Source organism: Vombatus ursinus, unplaced genomic scaffold (assembly GCF_900497805.2).
Source record: "Vombatus ursinus unplaced genomic scaffold, bare-nosed wombat genome assembly UNPS02014812.1, whole genome shotgun sequence".
NCBI classification, from domain to species: Eukaryota; Metazoa; Chordata; class Mammalia; order Diprotodontia; family Vombatidae; genus Vombatus; species Vombatus ursinus.
Window position 1 is genome coordinate 80300879 of NW_020954590.1, and position 18432 is coordinate 80319310.

General features: G+C 36.0%; 1 protein-coding gene across 1 annotated transcript in view; it reads right to left on the minus strand.

The window, feature by feature from the left end:
• The window catches only part of LOC114053716 (thymocyte selection-associated high mobility group box protein TOX), a 371079-nt gene that overhangs the window by 188369 nt on the left and 164278 nt on the right, over nt 1–18432 (minus strand). Inside the window, exon 2 of the mRNA XM_027876845.1 lies at nt 2153–2218. Within this exon, the coding sequence (XP_027732646.1) occupies nt 2153–2218 (66 nt within the window). The remainder of the gene's footprint in view (nt 1–2152; nt 2219–18432) is intronic.

Consider the following 18432-nt stretch of genomic DNA (forward strand, 5'->3'; position numbering starts at 1 on the left):
CCAAACTATGCAGATGTTTGATGTTATGTAGGAAAAAGAACAAAACTATTTTTTTTAGCTGCAGGATGACTGAAGTCTTATTTATGTTAGCCTAAAGGGGATAAATTGATTAAAATTCCCTGAAATAATACCAGGTAATGGTTTTGTGAAAATACCATATTACAGTTGGAAAAAAGGCAAAGGGGAAGGGGGAGAAGACCTCAAGCGTAAATTCTGCTAAGATTATTCAGTGACTTTAATTTGTAAACTTAATTTCTCCCAGTGTATGAACTATTTTACACTAACTGAATTCTTAGCAAAGCTCAATTTTTAAAAAATACTTTCAGAAAAAGGGTAAACTATTAAAAGAAAATGAATTGGTTTCTGGCTTAGAAACCTACCATCGTTTTCGAAAATATAAAAAAAAATCATTTGGGATTGTTTTTTCCTTGGTAAATGAGATCACTGGTATTTAAAATGTGCTTGGTGAATACACAGCATAAAAATTTAAAGCTCAAAATGTTGTTTGATTTTTAGACTGATGCTTAAATTATCCATGGTGCTTCCATTAAAAATCTAGGGGGTAGTGCTAGGGGAAGCAGAAAGCATATATCAGCTGCAAATTTACAAGGCTTTCTTCAAAACTCTTCAAGACCAACCTAATGATTCTCTGAAAGGTAGCAGCTGCTTTATAACAGTAATCATTCACTGAGTTTGTGTTTCTACTGTTTCAAACAAATTCAATTAGCCCCTGCACTTCAAAACCCTAAAGGCACAAATGAGATGACATGAGGTTGCTTTAATCTAATAGTAATACTAAACTTGTCAGTACAGTTTGGGGATTGATGGTTAGAAAAAAAATTAATAATAACATTTTTCATTTTTTAATCAAACAATTCCATTCACAAGCACCTATGGATCTTAGAGCATTTTTATCTGATGAATTCAGTCACATGAGAATCCTAAATGCAAAATTAAGGCTTCCAAAGGCATTCTCATGATCATTACTACAACAGACCAAAAAAAGAATGGAGTCTAGAGATATGGAAAACCCAAATACCGTTTTTGGTTGAATCCTAAGTGTTTACTTAAAAACACTGTTGATCAAAGAATGGAAGTTTCAAAACAATTGTTGTATGACATTTTCACAGCCTATCTCTGGTCAATTTTTAAAGATACAATAGGATTACAGGATCATAGATTTAAAATTGGAAACTACCTTATTCAGATAGAGAGGGTAGGTATTTAAAATCACTGTATATGAATTCATATTTCTGCTGTTCTGACTTAGACTTAAAACTGAAATGACTCTACTACTGCTATAAAATACAAGGAGCAGAAGGTCCACATGATGATTATATTCAATTCTTCCTCGTTTTTTTCCCCCTCTTTCCCATATTACTGTTATTTTGCATCGTATGTACAGTCTGGGAGAGTTCTAATCAGTACACTTTGCTCCTTAATTTTCTCTCTGGACCAAAGACTAAATTTAAGTATATGACAAACAAAGAACCAAGCATTTCTTTTAAAAGTATAAATGTCCCTTTTGTTTCCATTGTATTTTTGTCATCGTTGTTTCTCTTGACTAAATGCTTTGCCAACTCTTTCCAGCAAAATGGATTCAACCATGCCCTTGACGGGCCTCATCATATTATATATTTTGGCCTAGAAGTGAAAACCTCACAGTAGATTTTGAGAGAATCATTACAGTACTGCTGATGGTTTCACTCTTGGCAAACCTTCTCCAGCCATATGATTTCTGCTTTAAATGCAACACTTGGTCTAAAACTGGCCTAACAGTGGATAATTAAAGCTATTTGTGACATGTGCAGCTTATAATGATTAACTTGTCTGCAGTCAGGAGCACAAATAACCTGCACCTGTAAAGACTTTATTTCCTAAAGGTAAAACAACTGTTTAGGAAAGATCATGCTGGCAAAACAGCTGCTTGCATTCTGGAGAGGAAACAAGGTAGCATCTTTCAACAAACGCCAACTCCGGTGTTTTATCAGCTCTATCTCATTAACTGGAAACAAGGCTTAAATGCTTTGTTTATAAATTATGATTATTCCTGATTGCAGCAGTTACTGATAGTGCCACTCATTTGCAATGCAACTCTTTGAATTTGTTTAATTACAATTTGAAACAAGGCAGAGAAGATTAATTAACCCACCTGGCTTGCTGGCACATAGTCCTGGCTCGGCTCTGTCATACTCATATACATGTTCTCACCGTCAAACTGCGAATGAAATAATAGTAAACATTCAGCAATCTTGAATGTTTTTCTACATCGACTGGAAAACAGTAACCATAAAAATATACTGCAGCCTGGAATATGGGAAACCTGTCATTCGCTGAGCCCATCTTGCCTTTGATGTTCCTGTTGTCATCCTCATTGACCCTGGATGTCAGTGATTGGGAATAATTAGTGGTCTAGTAATTACAGCAAGTAAGCACGAAATGAATGGTTTCCTTTCATCTGCAATCTGTTTTAAAACAAAATGGCTCATTTTGTTCACCCTGTCTACATATTGCTGTTTGGTTGTAATGAAGGATTAAATGAATGGCACGCTTTCTGACAAGAGGAGATGAAAATGGAAAATGTACTGAGGCACAGCTCAATGGATTCTAACTTTAGATCTGAGAAATGAACAAGTGCTGACTTTTCAAAACAAATTAAAACTGGTCTCAGCAGAAGACTCAAGTGAAATGTAGATAAAAAAATTTTGTGTTATATATTATATATATACATATATATGTAATATGTATGTATATACATTATATACACATATATACAATATTTGGATAGAGTAAGTGGCAAATAATTGTGGGGAAGAATTACAATTGGTTAATACATAAAATTTAGAATATGCCACCTTAGTTGTTAAATCTATCCTTCCCAAATTACCCAGTTGTAATCTGGGTAAACAGGTTCTGTTTACCAAAATCTGGAAAACACAATGTGCCCAATGATTAGGGAATGATTGACCAAATTAGAATGTTACTAACCAAATGGTATATTAATGGTCTGCAAGGAAGGACTGAAATGAAAAACTTCACAGAAAAGTGCTTACTTGTATGAAGTGATGTAATGTTGAGAAGCAACACAACTTTGGTCAATTATAATGGTTAGTGTTAAATACCACATTATCAAAGTTAAATGTAAGCTCTTTGAGGGCAGGAACTGTTTCACTTTTTACTTTGTATCCCCAGTACCTAGTAGAGTATCTGCTACATAGCAGGTGCTTAACAAAGGCTTGTAGACTGATTTAAAGGACATTCCCTTTCTTTCTGTTAATAATTGATAAATTGACAGTTTTTAGGCAATGTACTTTGGGGGGAGTTGTATAGATTTTTTGAGGGGGGTTTCTATTATATATAGATCAACAAATATAAAAATATATCTAAATAATTCATGTGGGGCATCACAAAAGCCTTACGTTGTCTCTGTAAGCTGACTGAGTGAACAATTTGGAGGGAAGAACATGATTAGTAAGTTCAATTCAAGATACATCAAATGAAAGAGAATTTCAAATTGTTCATGAAGCAGCAGCATCAACACTAGGAAAAGGAGAAGGGTGCTAACATTCTATTCAGATTTTAGGTGGACTGCTTACACTTAATCCTCAAGCAGGCTGCAATCCCTCTACCAGTATGCTGTTATCCAGTCTCAACTTCATTGACTTGCATATATATACATTTAAAAATGAAGTATATGTTAACTGCAAACATGAAAGTACACAGTATTTTTGCTGTTATCAATAGTGATGCAAGGGAATAGCTACCTTATTAAAGTTATGTATTACAGATACATAAACACACAAACACCATTCTGATAGAAAGAATGCTTCAGTCACAGTATTTTACACTTTGTTCCTAAGTGATTGGGTTCTCTTCTAATATACAAAGCTCAAGATGTCTAAGACATTCTTAACATTACCTTGTCTCGTTCTGTGAAAAAAAAATCATAATTTGTGGGTCGTATATGATCTTAAACAGAAATACAACTAATCATGAAAGAAATGGTTGGTAGTACCATCTAGAAATAAACAGCACCTTTATAAAGGTTCAACACATATTCACTTAGGCAGATTATTCCATTGATATATGTTATCTAAGGCCAAAGTATTAAATACAAGACTAGTATGCAGCCTACAACATTCCTGGGTGGTGCCTGCACCAGGTTAAAATGTAATTGGGAAACATTTCAGAAAATAAATAAAAATACACCAAAACATACACAGTTAATATGTGGTTTTCTAAATCAATATGTAGCCTTCAGGGATCCTTATATATTGTTTAGTGGCCCCCATTTTTATTTGAATTTAACACAACTAGTCTAAGGTACCAAAAATCAAAGGACATATCTAATATTATGTTGCAAGACAGGTGAAAATATAATGTGATATTCTAATCTACCCCAATTGAAATATTTTGGTTCAACCCAATGGATGGTTGACCTCCCCACCCCACCCAAATCCTGACTAGCTGTTATATTTTATAGATCATTCTGGGACTGCAAAGATTTACTTAACATTTTTGGCATTTTCTACTCACTGTTTGACTAATATGGTTTGTTTGCAAATGTTCTTAATGTGTAGACCAAAAAGAAATATTTTAAATGTTGACAGTTCTTATGATTGTAACAGATAAAACTGAAGAGAAGTGGTTCAGTGAATTCCATATGATCTTATGCACACTATGGATCTCAGTTCCTAAACTCTCATGCCATTGAGAAAAATCTTCAAATTATGTAACAATTCAATGTTCATACTAATATGTAATTTTAAATGTTAATGTTCTTTATAAGATCATTTTTATTATAAAGTGTTATTACCTAAGCAAAACCAAACTGAGAAATGATGCTATAATATGAAAAGATATGTGGCTCTAAGAATTATTACATACTGTGATAAACATTTTGGAGCATATGATTTAGCTAGTTATTCAATTTGGAAGGAAAAAAAGCAGAAACAAGTACACAACCTTTGGGGCATAATTTTAGAACTCATTTTGAAGTGTCATAAAAACAAGCCAATTAAACAATAGGACTGGCTGAACGTCATTGTATGTAGTAGGTGATTAACAAATAGCTATTGAATTCATATTTTAACAACCAAAAATTGAGAGGCAGATTCCACTATTTACTCAAAGAAATTGCAACTCCCCTGAAATGTTATTTTTGAAAGATTATGAAACTATAATAAGATTATGGGTTTAGGGCCAGAAGACTTGAGAGGTAATCCAATCCAACTCTTTCATTTTTAAAATGGAAAAGTAAGGCTCAGAAGGGTTAGTTTCTTGCCCATATGTTCTATGTGACTTCCAACCCAGTAGGACTCTACAGGGTTAAACAGTTATTATTCTTTAAAATATGACTAATTTGGGTAAAATTTCAACATATAGGAGGAAACTGGGGACCTCAAAAATATCAGGATTAAAAAATTGACTATGGTCATATATAGCTCATTTACCTTGCATTGATGATGGGGCAGAAAAAAACAGAGAATCCTTTAGCAGATGTTTTCCTTGTCAGGATGCATGTGAAATTAAGACATTTCTTTTTTTTCTAGTAGTTTCTTGAGTGAATCAAAGTAATACTGATTTTTTGGTCTGACTTAAAAAAAAAAAAGGTTTCTTTCGGGGATATATTTCCCATGACTAATATTTTTCTCTTTTTAATGATTAAAATAATTAATGGCAAATGAATTACTACTTATAAAGTGTATTTATAATGACTGTAGATTTGGCCAAGTATCATGGTTTGTCAGCTGGAAGCAATGTTTGCTTTCATAACACTCTATACTTTTAATGTACTTATATTCTAACCTGTATTAAAATTATGTGCATGTGTCTTCTCTCTTCCAAATCAATCCCAACTTTCTTGAGGTCAGGGATCATGTTTTCTTTACGTTGGTATTTTTCACAATGTCTTCCTAACAGTACAAAATACATACTAGGCATTTAATAAATGTTAGCTGAATGAAAGAAATGACAAGGGATTTGGTTTTGGCTTGAGGACAGGTGAGACAGTTTTTGGAATGTGGCCACAAGACTATTTTAATAACAAAGATCATAGCTAACATTTCTATAGCTCTTCAAGGTTTATGAAGCACTTGACCCATATTATCTCATTTAGTCCTCAAAACATCTATGAGAAGTAGGTGATATTATTATCCCCATTTTACAGATAAGGAAACTAAGTCTAAGAGAATGTCCATAGATTGCTCAGGATCACTCATCTATAGTTAGCATCCTAAGACAAAATCTGAACTCTGGTCTTATTGAGTTTTAACAGAGTTAGCACAAAGCCACCTAGAATCCCATTCTATTTAGGAAATTGCTTCTTAAGCACTGACTCTGAAAGGCACTATGTTAAAAGAAAAAGAAATACTCCCTGTTCCTATTGAACATTCTATTGAGGGCCCTACAGCAAGGGCAGTGATTGTTAGATTGTGAGCATCTTGAAGGATTTTGTCTTATTTTGTACCTCCAGTACTTAGCACTGTGCTTGGCAGTAGTAGGTGCTTAATAAAAGTATGCTGGCTTGTTTATTTGATGGATTAGTAGATGGCTGATACAGACCTAGCTTCTAGGAAAGCCAAAGAATCTATAAGAAAACAATACATGCAAATTACTAGGTATTCAAAGTTTGGCTCTAGACTTTCCTAGAAATGATAACCATGCTATTATTTATTATGAAGTATACTAATTGCCTGGATTCAGTGATCTATGAATGAAACTAACAATCAATCCTACTGCCATATAAATTGTGTTTATTACAAAGGTGCTTATGACCACTCAAAAATATGTAAGAACAAACACAGTTCTCTTCTCTGCCCACAGAAAGGAGATGGTTATATGATTGCCTAGGTGTAAGCACAGAGGGAAAAATGGTGAAATATTGCTAACTCCTGGCCTCATAGAGCTCCTGAAAGTAGAAGAAATGCTCTTGCTTCCATGAAGACAGTGGCAGTCAACCACACAATTTGGAATCTGCATACTGGAAACTTCAGCAGGTCACACGCTGGGCCAGCACTCTCTGAATGCCTTGGCATCATGTAATTTTAGCCAATTGTCAGCAGAGATGAAAATCCTAAAATTTTGGAGCTAGAAGGGACCATACAGGTTACCTAATTCAAACCACTTACTTCAGTTATTACTATTATAGGGAAGGAAATGGACCCACTGAGAGGTAAAGCAGCTTGCCTAAGGTAGCAGGTTTTCTGATTTTAATTCAGTTCCCTTTTCCTTAGTCCACTCTAACCTGCACACTCTTATCTGGAAAAGGAAGGAAGAAAGGAAGGAAATAAACATTTATGAAGCATCCACTATGTACCAGGTACTGTGCTAAGTGCTTTACAAATATTATTTTTTTTGATCCTCACAGCACTCTAGGAGATAGATGTTATTATTATCTTCATTTTACAGTTGAGGGAATTGGGGCAGACAGGTAAAGTAGTACAGGGTCACAATAATTAGTAAGTATCTAAGGCTGGATATGAAATCAGGTCTTCCTGACTCCAGGTCCAATACTCTTATCTACTGTACTACCTAGCTAATTACCCTAATTCCTCTCCAAGGACTTTTAGACATAGCATTCAAATTCTAAATAAAGTTTTCAGTAATAATAATAATGATGATGATAATGATAATAATAGCATTTATAAAGCACCTTATAATTTGCAATACACTTTTCAAATATCTTATTTTATCCTTACATCAACTCTGGGGAATAGGTATATTACCACTGTTTGCATCTTTCTCATAGCATCAAGGTTTTCAAAGAAATAAGTCTTAACTAAAAACTAGTGACAGCAAAAGTCATGTTATCAGAGCACATAAATAACCTGGATGTACATACATATTGTAAAAAGAACCATATAATATATTACTAAACTAACATCATGACTTGCTATGCAGCTCTATTATATCAAATAAGGGGCGGGGAGAGGTGGGGTACCAGTGAGAGGATGTATGTTTATTTAGCTTCCAGCTTCAAGGCTACATGTGTTGATGCCAGATAGAGTCTTGAATCAGTTAGCCTCCATGCCGTGCACCAGTTGAATGAAATGGTAATACCAAGCACAGCACGTCATTAAAAGCAGCTCTGACTGAGGGAAGAGAGAACAGACATAGAAGAGTGTATCAATGTCCAAACAGAAGAAAGTGGGAGTACCACACTGGCTCTTTGTGTGACTGCATGTTAGAACCAGTGAGCCTTTGTAGCTGAACTAGAAAAATAGTAACCCTCTCAGCTGGTCTCCTGTTCATTTAAAATTGAGGACCAAATACTATTCCTCCTCCCATTCTGAACTGCATGGAGAAGTATGGGCTGAACATAAACTTGTTTGATAAGCTTAACCAGTCCACTGGGGAAAAGATGTTGCTCCAAGGCCACTCTACAGAATTGAGAGCTAATCTTGGCCCTGACTCTAAACTTTCCCGCATGAGAATAGTGACTAATTTTCCTTCTCTGAGGATGGATTTGATCTTTGCAAAAAGCCAAGAATCCTTTCAAACTGCATTTGGAGAATCAGGTAAATGATCAAAATAGGTAACTACATTTGGGGCCTAGAAACAAGATATGACCATAAAATAATGTGAATGTTGTTCTTGTGCTGCCCATAAACTATCTTTGAAAACAATGCTAAAAAGGATTTGCAAGAATGTTTTGAGCACTAGTGTCATTACTGGAATAAATGCTTCACCTCCTGCGGGAACTACTTTGAAGGGCGACGTTCTGATATGATCCGTAAAACAGTCTCATTATTTCATAACTAAACCATGTATTTCTTTTATCTTTATCATTCTGTCCTAAAGTGTAATTTATCCTATTTTAAATGATTCAGATGTATAAAGGAGAGGAGAAAAATTTCATCACAAGTAAGTGGAAGACATAAAGGGCAGTAACTACATAAATGATAAAGAGTTAGTTCTAATGAAACAGAAGCTGGAAATGCTGACAAACGTAACTTTGCCTTGGTATCATTCAATGAATGATGCTTCTGAACTTCTTTAATTCTATTGAGGGTACCACCATTCTTCCAAGTTATCCAGCTTCACAACTTGGGTATTACCCATGATTCTTCACTCTCCCTTCTCCTTTCTATTTACATAACATCTCTCACACCTGTCCCTTTCTATTCATGGGAATACAAGTATTCAGACCCTTACCCTTTCTCTCCTACATGACCACAGTAGTCTCATAATTGGTTTCTCTATTTCAAACCTCTCCTTTTCCAATGCAGCCTACAGATGGATGCCAATGTGATTCTCTTAAAGTGAAGATTCAGCCATATAATTCTCCTACTCAGTTAACTACAATGACTCCTTATTGTTAGTGGGATTAAATATAAGCTTCTCTGTTTAACTCTGAAAGTTCCTCAAAACCTGGAGTCAACCTACCTTGTTAGACATCGCTACCTTTCCCTCACTCTATGTTCTAAACAAATTGTATTTTTTTTCTATGCTTCTCATACAACACTGTTTCTTATTTCCATGCTTTTGTACTAGTTGTCCTCCCCACCTAAATATACTCTCCTTCTGCCTCTTAGAATCTCATTTTCTTCAAAACTCAGCTCAAGTGCCATCTTATAAATGAAGTCTTTCTTGATTCCCCCAATTACTAGTGCCCCTTGCCCAAATTTAGCTTGTTTTTCCTTTGAATAAATTTGAATATACTTGTTTATGGATATGTTATATTCCCATATAGAATGTAAGCTCCTTAAAGGGAGAGACTGTATCATCATCATCATCATCTTTTAAGAGGAAGCTGGTGGTGAAGTGGTTAGAGCCTGCAGTCAGGAAGTCCTGAGTTAAAATTTGAACTCAGACACTTAGCTATGTGACCCTGAGTAAGTCACTTCATCTCTATCTGCCTCAGTTTCTTCAACAGTGGTAATAATAAAATGGTGGTAATAAGAACACCTACCTCACAGGATTGCTGTGAGGATCAAATGAGCTAATATCTGTAAAGCACTTGGCACAGTGCCTGACACACAGTAAGTGCTGTATAAATGTTAGCTATGATTATTGTCATCATTATTTTAAGTATTTATGTAGCATTTAAGGTTTGAAAGTTCTTTACAAATATTAGCTCATCTGATCCTCACAACAACCCTGAGAAGTAGGTGCCTCATTTTGCAGATGGGGAAATGGAGGAGGTTAAATGACTTGCATGGGGTCATGCAGCTAATAAGTGTCCAAAAGTTCACAACTCCAGGTCCAACACTTTAGCGACTACACCATGCAGCTATTTCATTTCTATCTTTATATCACCAATATTTAGCATGCAGCTTGGTACATAATAGGTGTTTAGTAAATACTTCTTGACTGATGAAGAGAAGAAACCTTAGAAACAATTCCAAGCCTATTCTTGTGTATATAATGGAAATGACTGAAAACCAATCAAAATCCTCATTACAAAATTCTATTGGCTGACTAAACTACCAAAAGACAGAGAGGGAAATTTATACTAAATAAAATTGTGTAATGATCTATTATTTCATATGGAATTTCATATTTAGAAAATTCTACATATGCAATATATTTGTCACTTCTGCTTTCCAACTACCTATAAGGCATACAGTTATAGAACTTGGGTTTTTAGTTGAAACTTAGGTGAGCCACAGGGAAAGGAGGGCTAGTTTAGTGTCTGACTTCACTTTGTCATATTTCAGTCAAATGTTGCTGAGTCTGTATACTAAAAGAACAATTCACGAAATATACTCATATTTTCTAACACTCCTAACCTATGTTCAGTAATTTCCACACCTTATCAGCTTTCACCTCATTTACCACAGTTCCTAAATCTTATACAGATGGGGCATGAAACATCTGAGACTAATTACTTTACTTGGGTGTTGATTCTTTCATTGCTATTACAATTCCTTGGCACCCTGAGAACTTTTCATCATCTGTCATATAGGGGGAAAATGCAAAAGTCCCTTTCTGCAAAAATTTGGGTAGACAATCTAGAACAATGTGCTCAATTCTGATGATCTCAAAACCATAAAGATAATGGATTAAAGGAAAGAGGTACAGAGAAGTAAAATTGAAAAATTAGGACATTGCAGTGGCTCAAGTAATAAAAATATAAAAAAAACATACTTGTAAGTTGGCTAAGTGAATTTGGATAAAATGGAATATAATTTCTCAAAGAGAAAAAATTATTGGTAAACAGTGCAAGAACATACTGCTTAACTTTAAGATTTAAGAGGAATAATTTTAAAATTTGAAATTAAGGTATAAAGTAATTACCATGGAAAATCTAACTTATTACTGCTCAGCTCAATGTGGTTCTAACTAGTCATAATAGGATAGACCACTATGGGTCAATTATATTGTCATTAAACTGCCTTGGTTATAGAGACCTTTGATAGGACAAACAGTTAATAGAAGCAGTAGTATTTTGGTGATTTTTCAAAAACCTAGATCAGTTAAAAATATTACTTTACAATGTATACCATCCAGACATGCACCATTTTCTCTTTGATATATTTGTCATTTTCTCTTTCAGATTAAATTAAGTATTTACAGATTTTATAAGTGAAAGCCTAGTAACATTTTAACTAACTGACTGAATGCTGGAAAAATGCCTAGAAATCATTCACTCCAACTAGAGATTTATCCACCAGCATGGTATGGAACCTTTTATTTCAATTGTAAGAAATATCAAAGGTCATTTAATCCATTTTTCTATAATACAGATGTAGAGTTTTCAAAATTCTTCTAACATTCTAATGGTTGATTTTTTTTTGCCTAGCTTCCAATTCTGAGCCCACAATCTCCTATGCTTTCTCTGCTGCCTCATTTACATCTGTGTGATGATTCTAACAGTTTCCCTATTCTTACTTTATATCTTTTTGACTAATTGTCTCTCTTCCTCCAAGTTATAGTAATCCCACAAAAGCTACAGTTTTGTTCCTTGTTTTTCTTTTTGCAATTTTAATATTTATAGTGGTTCTAGTCATTTCCTTTCAGTCATCTGACCAAACATTTCATCCCTTTTTGTCATTTGCCACCTCCTTTCCCATTTGTCAATGTCTTTTTCATAGCATGGTGCATTACCTCAGATGGAATACAGTATTCTATCCATAGCCTTACTTATGTAGCCTAGAGAGAGATGATTGGTTTTCTTTGTTTTACACCCCACGAATATGCCCTGGCACGGAAATATCTGTTATTCTTTTGCATAAAACTGTAGGCAGAAACTATCATGGCAAGGTTCCAGAGGGCTTTAACTATCTACTATGGTCCTATTGGTACATTAAAATTAACCTATAATAATTTCCCATAGCCATAGCATGAACAAATGCCTAGATATAGTCCTTATTGGAAGAGAAAGACCAAAGAGTATACACCCCCAAACTTCCATCTGCTTTCAAAAGAAAAATTATATTAGCCAACATGCATGTCTTAGGCGTCTCAAGTTGAATATAAGAACACATACGCCTGGTTACTCTATGGTAGCTTTGAATTAATTTTTTTTTCTGAACACACAAAAGGAAATCATATGAGTTTCTCCCCACAATTGCATGGTACAGGTTTCTCAGCTCCTATCAAGGCTAGAACATTTATCTGCAGTGTGCTTACCTACATAGTCTAGGTTAGACTGTCAACTAAATTGAGAGGCCAGGGTAGAATTGTGAATAGAGTTTTGGACCTGGAGTCAGAAAAAAAGATGTGTTTGTCAAATCCTACCTCAAACTTACTGTCTGGGTGACTATCTGGGCAAGGTATATTACTTTTTCCAACTCTGTTTCCTCAACTATAAAATAGAGAAAATAATACATACGTAGTACTTCTGTCACCAAATTTTTATAAGGATAGAATTTAAAGTGTTTGTAAAGTACTTTGCAAATCTTAAGGTATTATATCAAGTATTATTAGCATTAATAGTTAGCATGTATGTAGTACTTCAGGTTTGCAAAATACTTCACAAATATCTCATTTGATCCTCAAAAACTGGAAGGAAGTTGTTACATTATCTTCATTTTATAGATGAAGAAACCGAGGCAGACAGAGGTTAAGTGACTTGCTCATGGTTAAATAGTAAGTTTCACAGGCTGTTTTTTCTCAGGTCTTCCTGACTCCAAGTTCAGAGATCTATTCACTGTGCCACCTATATATTGTGATAAGTTAGTGTGAGAGAGTAAACCTAGAGTCACATCTCTTACCTTACCATTTTATGTAGTGCTGTAAGAGTTAATACTATTGTCAAGGAAAGATTCCTGGACTTTAAGTCAGAAGATCTGGGCTTGCCACTTACCAGCTATGTGACTACCTCCCTGGGCCTAAGATTTCTCATTTGCTAAGGAGGGCTATTTCTCCTACTACCTATCTCAGAGGGTTGTCATGAAAATGGAATGAAATTATGTTTCGGAAATTGCTTTACAAACTATTGCATTCTGCATAAATGTAAGCCATTAAAACACGTATACACACATAGAACTCTCAGCTCCATCACCACTTGAGAAATCATGGTATATCTCATAGATATAGAACTAAGAGAAACATTAAGAGTTATCTAGTCTAACCCTCTTGTTTTACGATGAGGAAACTGAGACCGAGGAAGGTTAAATAATGTATTGTTTCAGTGTGATTTTTTTTTTTTTAATTTCTAGTCATTTCCTAAAGTGTTTCAATCTGAAGAAGGTTTGTTTTTCTCCAGGACAGACTATCCCTTAGACAATGGTTTCTTTTAACATACATACACATAGGAACTACCTTGGCACAGCCACTAGAGCATGACATTGTATCCTGAACCATTTGCAGATAAATTCATAGTATTTTAGAGATTGAGTTTGGAGTGGGCCTCTGGAACCATTTAGTTCAACCTCCTCATGTTCCAGTTGACTTTATTAAATGACTTGCTGAAGATCACTTAAGTAGCAAACATTGGACCTAAAATCTCTGACTTCTGGGTCATTGTTCTTTCCATGGTACTATGCTCCTCACCCTTACCCCCCACTTCTTGAACATATGGAACAGCTAGAGACTTCCCATTGTTAATGTTACTGTCCACAAATCAACAAACATTTATTAAGCATCTACTACGTGCTTAATATAGCTGCTGTTGGCAGCTAAGTTGCACACTGGATAGAGTCCTGGGTCTGGAGTCAGGAAGACCTGAGTTCAAATAGGATCTCAGACACTTACTAGCTGGGTGGCCCTGGGCAAGTCACTTAACCCTGTTTGCTTCAGTTTCTGTAAAATGAATTAGAGAAGGGAAATAGCAAACCACTCCAGTATCTTTGCCAAGAAAATCCCAAGCAGGTCACAAAGAGTCAGACACAGCTGAAATGAGTAAACAACAACAATAATAACATGTGCGAGGCATTGTGCTAAGCTCTGGGGATAAAAGAAAAACCAAAAACACCAGTTTCGGCTCTCATAGCCTAATGGGGGATACAACATGGAAAGACCTATATGCAAAATAGATACATACAGGATAAATTAGCAATAATCTTATAGGGAAGGAATTAGGATTAAGGAAGATTAAGAAGGGAATGCCCTATTATAGAAGATGGAACTTTTGCTGAGAACTTGAAGGAAGCCAGGAAGCAGAGATAAGGAGGGTGACTATTCCAGGTATGGGAGATGGTCAGTAAAAATGTTCAGGGTTGAGAAATGGAGTCATGTGAGAAGAAAAGCATGAAAGCAAGTGTCACTGGATAGCAGAATGCATGGCAGCGAGGAAGGCATAAGAAGACTGGAAAGTCAGTCAGGACTCAGGTTCTGAAGGACCTTTAAAAACTAAAGAGAGAAATGGCAGCTATAGCTATATAGCTACTAGATAATTTTAATATGTTGGTTCACAATGTCATGGTGCTGGGAACATTTTTCCCTCTATCATTTCCAACTACTTTATAAGACTGTGTCTTGTGAGAAAAGAGACAGTTAATGAGAACCATGGAAAGAGGTCTTGACCTTCCACGTTCTAGAGGAGTTCTAGTCTTACCTTCCTATTTCATTAATTCACTCAATTACTCAGGGCAAATCACTTATTTGGACTTCTGGTTTATTTGCAAAATGGAAAAACTATTCTCGATTATCCCTTAGGTGTATTTAAAGACCCTGGAAGAGATAATTGACTCCCTTTATTCCTTATAAATTTTCTTTGGCATTCAGTTTGGTTCTACACAATTTTTAGAAGGTTCTGGAACATGAAAAATCATTTGCTAGAAAATGTAGGGTAGCAGCATCTTGACTAGTTCCAACCTCATCTTTTCCCATTTAGCAGTTTGCTGTGATTATGTGTGAGTAAAGGAGGACTATTTCATAAAGACCTGATAATACTAATGGGTTGGGGCATGAAGTGCTTGCCTCCTGTGGAGAATTTATCCAATCCTCCCTTCCTCAATCGAGGGCATTAATAGGAGCAAAGAGAATAGGAATAATCAAGCTCAATAATACTTCATTGCCTTCAAGAGACCTTGTTAATATGTGTTTAAAATGGATTCTGACATAGCAGAAAATAAAATATAATAATATCCAAAATCTCTATAGCACATTATGGTTCAAAAAGCACTTTACATACATTATTTCATTGTTCCACACAACAGCCCTGCAAGTTATGCTGTACAAGTATTATTATCACAACTTTGCACATGAGAAAACAACATTTAAGAGGTTGCCCAGGGTCACACAGCTGATTTGTTTATCTAGACTGGGGGTTCTTATCTCATTTGACGCTCATGACAACCTGTAATTGTTTGCAATAAAGGCTTTTTTATCCTCATTTTATCCTCATGGAGGAAACTGAGACTCAAGGAGATGAAATGATGATCATAGTCATGCAGCTGATGTCAAAGAAAAGAGGGCAACATGGCTTTCCCTGCATCATACTCCCTTTCCACAAAGATCACCAAATTTCATTATCTTCTCAAAATGAAAGAGTTCAGAAGAATAGATAATTTCAAATAGTACTGACCTACCAAGATGCTGATTTGACTTTGGGATGCTTTCTATTTTTTAACAGCAAATTTATCTTTCATTTATGCTTTAATGGGCTGATATATTAAAGTCAGTTTGTACTTGCTAACTACACAATGACTATCAAAAGGGTGAAGAGGCACAAAAATTCAGTAGCATATAAGGAGAAGCCTGCAGGGCAGAATATTAAAAGTTCATCACAAATATTGCACAAAGTGTACAATTCATAGAGACAGCTAGGTGACTCAGTGGATAGAGCACTGGAACTGGAGTCAGGAAGACCTAAGTTCAAATCCAGCCTCAGACACTCACTAGCTGTGTGATCCTGGGAAAGTCACTTAACCTCTGCCTAATCCACTGGAGAAGGAAATGGTAAACCACTCCAGTATTTTTGTCAAGAAAATCCCATATGGGATCCAGGCAGAGCCAAGATGGCGGAGGAAAAGCAGTGACTTGCTAGAGCTCTCCCCCAAACACCTCCAAATACCTATAAAAATGGCTCTAAACAAATTCTAAAGCAGCAGAACCCACAAAAAAACAGAGTAAAACAAATTTCCAGCCCGAGACAACCTGGATGGCTGATCAGAAAGGTATATTGCGCCAGGCTGGGAGAGGAGCACAGTTTGGCATGGGCGCGCAGGCAGCAGCAACCCTGGAGCAGGCATCAGAGGACTGAATCACGAGCAGCTGTGGTGGTTTCCAGACTTCTCAACCCAGGAACACCAAAGGCAGCTTAGAAGGTCAGTGGGAAAAGTCTGTTACTGCGGTGAGAGAAGAAGCTAGGTTTCAGCCGCAAGTCCAGAGAGTGCCCTCGGGGCAGCGGCTGTGTCCTGAGCTTCCGGCCCACAGACTGAGGGGCAATCGAGTGGCTGATCAGAGAGGGATTGCAAGGATCTCTTTGCCAGGGCTGAGGCAGAGATCTCTTGCTTTGCCCGTGGTTGGATCTGAGTCAGAGTTCTGAGGGGTGGTCCTGGGGCGAGGAGGAGCGCTGGCATGGTAGAGTTTGTTGTGGCGGTGGAGAGGAAACACTTTGCCCCTTATCATAACACCTTGGAAGAACTGACTCTTTTCAGATCCCTAGAAGTATCTCTGAAAACAGCTGTACAAACCCCCGAAGCTTGGGACAGTACATACTCCACATTGGAAACAGACTGTTACCTCAACAAAGAGTTTAAAACTCAAGTAACTGGTTGGGATCATGAGCAAGCGGCACAAAAAGAGTCAGACTATATTATCTTACTTTGGTGACAAAGAAGATCAAAACATACAACCAGAAGAAGAAAACAAAGTCAAAGCTCCTACATCCAAAACTTCCAAGAAAAATATGAATTGGTCCCAGGCCATGGAAGAGCTCAAAAAGGATTTTGAGAAGCAAGTAAGAGAAGTAGAGGAAAAACTGAGAGTGATGCAAGAAAATCATGAAAAGCAAGTTAACAGCTTGCTAAAGGAGACCCCAAAAAATACTGAAGAAAATAACACCTTAAAAAATAGCCTAACCCAAATGCCAAAAGAGGTCCAAAGAGCCAATAAGGAGAAGAATGCCCTAAAGAGCAAAATTGACCAAATGGAAAAGGAAGTCCAAAAGATTGCTGAAGAAAATACTTCCTTAAAAATTAGAATAGAGCAATTGGAAGCTAGTGACTTTATGAGAAATCAAGACACTGTAAAACAAATCCAAAAGAATGAAAAATTAGAAAACAATGTGAAATATCTCTGGAAAAACAACTGACCTGGAAAATAGATCTAGGAGAGAGAACCTAAAAATTATTGGACTATCTGAAAGCCATGATCAAAAAAAGAGCTTAGACATCATCTTTCAAGAAATGATCAAGGAAAACTGCCCTGATATTTTAGAACCAGAGGGCAAAATAGAAATTGAAAGAATCCACTGTTCTCCTCCTGAAAGAGATCCCCAAAGGAAAACTCCTAGGAATATTGTAGCCAAATTCCAGAGCTCCCAGGTCAAGGAGAAAATATTACAAGTAGCCAGAAACAAACAATTCAAGTGTTGTGGAAACACAATCAGGATAACACAAGATTTAACAGCTTCTACATTAAGGGACTGCAGGGCATGGAATATAATATTCTGGAGGGCAAAGGAGATAGGATTACAACCAAGAATCACCTACCCAGCAAAACTAAGTATAATCCTTCAGGGGAAAAAATGGTCATTCAGGGAAATAGAGGACTTTCAAGCATTCTTGATGAAAAGACCAGAGCTGAATAGAAAATTTGACTTTCCAACACAAGACTCAAGTGGAACATGAAGAGGTAAACAGGAAGGAGAAATCATAAGAGACTTATTAAGGTTGAACTGTTTACATTCCTGAATGGAAAGATGATATTTGTAACTCATGAAACCTCTGTCAGTATTAGGGTAGTTGGAGGGAAAAAACTATATGTATGTATGTGTATATATATACATATATACACACACACACACACACACACACACACACATATATGTATAGATAGATAGATAGATAGATAGATAGATAGATAGATAGATAGATA